General features: G+C 44.9%; 1 protein-coding gene across 1 annotated transcript; it reads left to right on the top strand.

Annotated features, from left to right (window-relative positions):
* Positions 1-4,445: 4,445 nt before the first annotated feature.
* On the top strand, positions 4,446-8,022 carry LOC101293264 (receptor-like protein kinase 2-like). The gene is made up of 2 exons (XM_004292031.1): positions 4,446-7,365; positions 7,499-8,022. The coding sequence occupies exons 1-2, from the start codon at positions 4,446-4,448 to the stop codon at positions 8,020-8,022; spliced, it is 3,444 nt and encodes a 1,147-aa protein (XP_004292079.1).

Raw genomic sequence — 8,022 nt, 5'->3', positions numbered from 1 at the left:
TTAATAGAATGGAGATCAAGCCTTTAATAAACCAAAAAGAAATGACAATTACAACATGACATGCCCGCAAGGGCACGAGAATGAATGTCATGCAAGGGTGCTCTAGAGCATCCTACTGAAACTACCATGAAAGTACTCAAAACTAATAACCAGAAAACCTAAGAACTAGCAAGTGACAGAAAGCACGAGAATGAATGTCATGCAAGGGTGCTCTAGAGCATCCTACCGAAACTACCATGAAAGTACTCAAAACTAATAAACAGAAAACCTGAGAACTAGCAAATGACAGAAAGAGTTGGAGCCTCCAACCCTAGCCTATTATTCCAAGGAACCGGGACTACCCTACATAGAGGGAGTAGCTCCGGCGTCTTCAACCTCTTCCACCGCCATATCCTCTGGTGCAGTACCAATCGAGGCCTTCGGTGTAATGCTAACCGAATCCTCCTCTCCCAAATTCAGAGTCCTTTTTGCAGGACCAAAGGACCTCTTCTTGGACTTTGAACTCTTGGTTTGTGCCTTCACCTCCAACTACCAAGGATTGATTGCCTCTTCCTTCTTTTTGTTCAGAGAGCCTAACGGACGCCCGACTTTACGTTTCTTCGGGGGTGAAACGATCAGCGAACCTGCCAAGTGAGGGAGAGAAAGCTCCAGGATTAGACCGAGCGTAAGGTGCTCTGTTGTCCCAACCGCCGCCGTGCTTTTCTGATGCTTACCATAATCCTCAAGCATTAAGGACGTAGCCGACCTTTTCTTCCCAGTCAGTACGTCAGGGACTTGGCTTGAGAAACCAAAGCTTGAGCTTGGGGAGCGACGACCGACGTCGGATTAGGAAGACGTTGGAGGGAGGCAGTGAGCACTGCCGTCGTCATACTCGGCTTGGACAAGACAAAACCCGAAGCTGGAAACGGGTTAACAATAGAGGAGTTGCTGCTAGGGTTCAGGTTAGGGTTAGCCGTAATATTCCAGTTCCTTGTTCTCCGGCTACCGCCGACATGTTAGGAGGACCTTGACAACCGCCGGCCTTGTGTTCTAGCAATCCGCAAGCCCTACAAAAGCCACACATACGCTTATATTTGAATGTGAGCATTGTAACTGTCAGATCAACACCTTCGCCAAACTCAAACCGCATGGGAGGGAACGCCTGCTTCACCAAATCAGAAATCTAACCCTAGCCCTGGAACCATTGAGTAGCCTATGGTTATCATGAGTGATAATCTGTCTAAGTGTTGAACCCACCATATAGAGCGCCTTCTTGGTCAACAGATCCGGTGGGAGTCCAAAGACTTTAACCCACACAGGAACATAGACGATTAGGATCGCCACTGCATCAGAGCGACCATCATATTCCGCCAGTGCAAAAACCATTTTCCCATAAAACCACGGCCCGCTCTCAATCATGTCCTTCTGATCTGCCTCCTCTGTGAACCGAAGAATATACCTCTCACGTTGTGGCCGGATAGTGAGCCGATTTCGCAGACCCCAGATGGAACCCATCGTGGCCATGAAAGCCTTAGGCTCCACCTTCTTCTTCGGAGAGAGGAGCCTCCCTACTACATAAGAATGGCCTGAAAAAGCCGCTGCCCCCGCCGCCCCCGCCGCCCCGAATGAGACCCTCCCGTTCTCTGAGATCGCCATCGCCACCGCTAGCCGGGAAACTTTGTCAACCATCATTGTCGAGAGATGTGTTTGCAAAAAATTTCTGAAACCCTAGAGAAAACCCTAGAGAGAGAGACTTTTCTTTTTTAGTGATTTTATTTTACTAATTAACTATGGTTATAAGGTTATAAATGTGGTTGTAATCAACTTTGAATTGCTTATCAAATCCCACGGCGCCAAGCCGCGGACTCAGCCTACATCAAAAACAAAATATCAAAAAAATGATAATATATTTGGATAAATGCATTTCCCTTAGGTTTCTGAAGTAATTGATATACTTGTTATAAACCTTTTCTTTCACCGAATTAAAGATTTTTATTTTTTTTTGAAACATGGACGTAAAGCCTTTCATACCAAAAAGAAAAATGACAGTTACAACATGACCCGCCCGCAAGGGCTGAGAGAATGAAGCCATACTAGATAGCTTGAAAGCAACCTAAAAGAAGTACCATGGAGTTCAACCAAAATAAAGCAAAACCAAAGCTAAAACATAACCGAAGTAGAGCCAAACAACAGGGATGGGCATGCCCTAAACCTGTAAAAACGAACATCCTAGAACCATCCTACGCAAATGAGGTTGCCCCGGGATCCTCCACTACCACCATATCCAGAACTGGTGAGACCTCCGAACTCACTCCAAGACCACCCTCGAGAGTAAGGGGATCCTCCATAGCCATCATGTCTAGAATTGGTGAGGTATCCGAACTCACTCCAAGACCATCCTTAAGAGCAAGGGTTCGTTTGACCGAACCAGTTGTCTTCCTCCTCCGCTTTAGAGTTTTAGCAGCTGCAGTGATCACCTCCTTACGACGATTCTTCGATCCCAACGGTCTTCCAACATTGCGTTTTTTGGGAGGAGAAATAATCAGAGTACTTGCAAAATGAGGAAGAGAAAGCTCCAACACAGAACCCAGAGGAGCCGAATTGGCTTCAACCATAGTCACAGGACATTTCGGCCTCTTCCCTAGATCCAACTCCATCAACACAGAGGCATCACGCTTTTTCCCTGAAAGGACCGTAATCTCCACTGATTGATGAAGCTTCACCCGAGCACTCACTGCTGGCTGAGAGAAGATCACCGGTCTAGCTTACTTCAGAAGAGGAATACCTGAAGCCCTAGGGTTTGAGAACGGGTTATTGCTCAAGCTAGGGTTAGGGTTAGGGTTCGAGACCAACCCACCATTGCCTAGCAAACTCGCCGCTAACATATCAGGAGGCCCTTGGCATCCCTCCGGCTTATGTTCCAGAAGGCCACAGGTACGGCAAAAGCCATAAAATCTTTCATACTTAAAGGTAAGCAACATAGAAGTTTGATCAGTACCTTCGCCAAAATCGAATCGCGTAGGAGGATACGCTTGCTTCACCGGGGAAAGAATATCATGCTCCAGCCGCACACGGGCTCTTGCACCGGAGATCAGATTCGAATGATCATGGTTGATCACCCGCCCTAGGGTGGCGCCAACCATATATAGAGCCTCCTTGGTCATCAAGGCCGGCGGCAGACCGAACACTTCAACCCACACCGGCATAGATTGAATCGGCACCGCTGCAACATCAGATCGTCCGTCATAGAAGGACAGAGCGAACATGGTTTTGTCGTAAAACCATGGACCACCTTCGACTATCTTTTTCCGCTCTGCTGCTTCATTGAAACGCAACCCGTAACGATCTCCATTGGCCCGGATCTGGAGCCGACCTTTTAGATCCCAGAGAGTTGCCATCGTCGCCATAAACGCCTTGGGCACAACCTTCTTTTTGGGTGACAGCAACCTGCTCACTGCATAAGAGTGACCAGAGAACACCACCGCACCGGCTGCGCCGATGGAAACTCTGCCATTCTCCGTGATAGCCATCGCAGCAGCTAAACGGGAGACCTCATCAACCATGATTCTTGGTAGAGGAGGCGTGCCAAAAGATCTGTAGAAAACCCTAGAGGAGGAAACCCTGGCCTAGAGAGAAAAAGGGAAGATTTTTATTGTTCTTGATGTTTAACTACAATTGTCAAAAATAAAAAAATCCCACAAATGGCTAATGTATATCCATGATCAGTGCCTCAAAATGTCAAATTTCTTTTCCTTTTTCCCTTGATTATCGATCCAAAAGTGGAAACGTTCATTTTGCATATATGGTAAATGAGAAAATGTCACACCATAATTGTGCATTATGGCGGGTCAATTGCAAGTTGAAAATAAGCAAAAACTGAAACGGTGAAACCAGAAGGTTTCCAATCACCAAATGTGAATGAGATCGAGCAAGCTAGCAAACACGGTCTGTTTGCGCAAATTTTAAACAGCGTTTGTTTCAGAGATTGAGAGGAAAACAACACACTCTGACTTGGAGGTGGAGCTCTCTAGCTAACTGCCCTCGCACTTTATACTCCCAATGGAGTCAAAAACTACACTATTTTAGACACACGCCTCTTTCTCTCTCCTCTCTCTGTTTCTCTCTCTATCCATGCATAGAGATGCAGAAATATTTGTATATAAATTGATGGGCCTCTGCCATTTAGAGAGAGAGAGAGGTGGTGGAGGAGGTGGTGGTGGTGCAGTTTTGTCGATCTCAAGGCAATGGCTTCATTTTCTTAGACTTGTTTATTTTGTTAGGTTTGGCTCTCTCTGTGAGTCTGTGTTTTGTGCTTTTGCTTTGGAGATAGTATAGTATAGAAAAAAACCTAACTGTCCTCCTCTCCTTGAGTTTGAGTTCAAAGCAAGAAAGCTAAAACAGAGAGAGAAGGGCTGCAATACCCAAATGATGCAAACCCGAGAAGAAAGGTTTGGAAATTGAGGCAAATGTCGTCGGTTTCATCGATACCGAGCTCAAGGCGATCCTTCTCTTCTTCTAGTTCTTCGATAATCTCTATTATCTATCTGTTTCTCATTTCCTCTGCCTTTGCTGCCTCAAACCATGAAGCCTCACTTCTCTTCTCTTGGCTGCACTCCTCTTCTACTTCTTCTTTGTCTTCTTCATCTTCCTTCTCCAGTTGGAACATTCTCGACTCTAATCCATGTAACTGGTCCTCCATAACATGTTCCCCAAGTGGTTTTGTCACAGAAATCACTATCCAATCCATCTCTCTTGAGCTTCCAATCCCATCTAATCTTTCCTCCTTTCCCTCCCTTAGAAAACTCGTCATCTCCGGCGCTAATCTCACCGGAAAACTCCCCTCCGACATCGGTGACTGCACTGAGCTACAAGTCATTGACCTCAGCTCAAACTCACTCGTCGGTTCCATTCCTTCATCCATTGGAAGACTTCAAAATCTCCAAGACTTGATTCTCAACTCAAACCAGCTAACTGGGAAAATCCCAGCTGAGTTAAGCAACTGCATTGGCCTAAAGAATCTTGTCATATTCGATAATCAGTTTTCCGGCAATATCCCGCCGGATGTCGGGAAAATGGCCGGTCTTGAAGTGCTGAGAGCAGGAGGGAACAAAAACATTGGTGGGAGGATTCCTGATGAGCTTGGAGACTGCACCAACTTGACTGTTTTGGGCTTGGCTGATACTCAAGTTTCGGGTTCTTTGCCGGCCTCTTTGGGTAAGCTTACCAAGCTTCAGACGCTGTCTATATACACTACAATGATCTCTGGTGAGATTCCTGCTGAGATAGGTAACTGTTCTGAGCTTGTGAACCTGTTTCTTTATGAAAATAGTCTATCCGGTTCGATTCCACCGGAGCTCGGTAGGCTTAAGAAGCTTGAGCAGTTGTTGTTGTGGCAGAATAGTCTTGTTGGGGTGATCCCTGAAGAGATTGGGAAATGTAGTTGTTTGAGGATGATTGATTTTTCATTAAATTCTTTGTCTGGTACTATTCCATTGTCTCTAGGAGGGTTGTCAAACCTTGAGGAGTTTATGATTAGTAACAACAATGTCACTGGTTCAATACCTTCCAGTCTTTGCAATGCAACGAATTTGATTCAGTTGCAGCTTGATACGAATCAGATATCCGGTTTGATTCCACCGGAGATTGGGAAGTTGTCTAAGCTGACTGTGTTCTTTGCTTGGCAAAACCAGCTTGAAGGAAGCATTCCTTCATCTTTGGCTAGTTTGAGTAGTCTTCAAGCTCTAGATTTGTCACACAATTCACTCACTGGCAGCATACCTTCTGGCTTGTTTCAGCTGCAAAACCTCACAAAGATTCTCTTGATTTCTAATGATATTTCGGGCTCAATACCACCTGAAATTGGTAATTGCAGCTCTCTTGTAAGGCTGAGGCTGGGAAATAACAGGATTACTGGTGGGATTCCTAGAGGCATTGGAAATCTCAGAAGCTTGAATTTTCTTGATGTTTCAGGGAATCGACTTTCTGGGTCAGTTCCTGATGACATTGGGAGTTGCACAGAGCTACAAATGATAGACCTCAGCAACAATACTCTGGAGGGTCCCCTGCCTAATTCATTGTCATCGTTGTCAGGACTTCAAGTCTTGGATGTCTCCGTTAATCAATTTTCGGGCCAGATACCAGCAAGCTTGGCTCGGCTTGTTACTTTGAACAAGCTTATTCTAAGTAGGAACTCATTCTCTGGATTAATACCTGCATCACTTGGCCTATGTTCAAGTCTGCAAGTGCTTGATCTTAGCAGCAACAAGCTCAGTGGCAACATTCCTGTGGAGCTTGGAAAAATTGAAAACCTTGAAATTGTTCTAAATTTGAGTTGCAATGGACTTTCTGGATCAATCCCACCTCAACTATCAGCACTCAACAAGCTTTTTGTACTAGACCTTTCGTATAACCAGCTTGAAGGGGATTTGAGTCCACTCTCTTCTGGTCTTAACACTCTTGAGTCTCTAAATGTGTCTCACAACAACCTTGTTGGCTATCTTCCAGACAACAAGCTTTTCAGACAACTGTCTCCAATGGATTTAGCTGGAAACGAAGGCCTTTGTTCTTCAAACCGGGACTCGTGTTTCTTGAGTGATGTTGGCAGGTCAGGATTATCAAGGAACCAAAATGATGTAAGGCGGTCAAGGAGGCTTAAGCTGGCAATTGCATTGCTGATCACCTTGACAGTAGCAATGGTTGTTATGGGAATAATTGCAGTGATTCGAGCGCGAAGGACTATTAGGGATGATGATGATTCAGAATTGGGGAGCTCATGGGCATGGCAATTCACTCCATTCCAGAAGCTAAATTTCTCGGTTGACCAAGTGCTTAAGAGCCTAGTGGATACCAATGTGATTGGAAAAGGGTGTTCAGGGGTTGTCTATCGAGCTGATATGGACAATGGTGAAGTCATTGCAGTGAAGAAGCTCTGGCCAACTACAGTTGCTGCAGACAATGGATATTGCAAGGATGAAAAATGTGGAGTTCGTGATTCGTTCTCAGCAGAGGTCAAAACACTCGGTTCAATCCGTCACAAGAATGTTGTGAGGTTCTTGGGTTGTTGCTGGAATCGGAACACAAGATTGCTGATGTATGATTATATGCCTAATGGAAGCTTGGGTAGTGTTCTCCATGAGAGGACAGGACATGCCTTTGAGTGGGAACTTAGGTACCGAGTTCTGTTAGGTGCAGCTCAAGGCATTGCCTACTTGCACCATGATTGTGTTCCTCCAATTGTTCACAGAGATATCAAAGCCAATAACATCCTCATTGGCCTTGAGTTTGAGGCTTACATTGCTGATTTTGGTCTTGCAAAACTTGTTGATGAGGGAAATTTTGCTCGATCATCTAATACAATTGCTGGTTCGTATGGCTACATTGCTCCTGGTAAGTAGTACTCTATACACACACAGTTGATTTTCACATTTCTTTTAATTTGCATTACTTCATTTCAATGTCATTTCATGATTCAAAATTATATGCTTGAGCTTAACTTTAGTGCTTTTTTTCTCTTCTTCAGAATATGGATATATGATGAAGATTACAGAGAAGAGTGATGTTTATAGCTATGGTGTAGTTGTATTGGAAGTTTTAACAGGGAAGCAACCAATAGATCCGACAATACCAGATGGTCTACATGTAGTGGATTGGGTGAGACAGAGACGAGGAAACGCTGAAGTCCTAGACCCAAGCCTACTATCAAGACCAGAATCAGAAATAGGGGAAATGATGCAAGCGTTAGGCATAGCCTTGTTATGTGTAAACTCATCCCCAGATGAAAGGCCAACAATGAAAGATGTAGCTGCAATGCTCAAGGAAATCAGGCATGAAAGGGAGGAGTATGCCAAGGTAGATGTGCTTCTCAAAGGGTCTCCGGCAAATGATGCTGCTCGAGACATTAAGAACTCTGCTGGAGTTTTGGCAACATCATCAACATCTGCAGCAGCGACGAAAAGCTTATATACTAAAAGCAACAACACAAGCTTTTCTGCATCCACTCTTCTTTACTCATCTTCTTCCTCTAGTGCCAAAGGTTTCAAGTGA

The sequence above is a fragment of the Fragaria vesca genome, linkage group LG2 (genome assembly GCF_000184155.1).
Source record: "Fragaria vesca subsp. vesca linkage group LG2, FraVesHawaii_1.0, whole genome shotgun sequence".
In the NCBI taxonomy this organism is placed as follows: Eukaryota; Viridiplantae; Streptophyta; class Magnoliopsida; order Rosales; family Rosaceae; genus Fragaria; species Fragaria vesca.
Note: the sequence above shows the minus strand (reverse complement) of the source record. Positions and strands in the feature narration are given on the sequence as shown.

Coding starts and splice junctions, on each gene's coding strand:
- LOC101293264 (XM_004292031.1), top strand. CDS start 4,446: ATGTCGTCGGTTTCATCGATACCGAGCTCAAGGCGATCCTTCTCTTCT. Junction 7,366..7,498: donor GTATGGCTACATTGCTCCTG/GTAAGTAGTACT, acceptor TCTCTTCTTCAG/AATATGGATATATGATGAAG.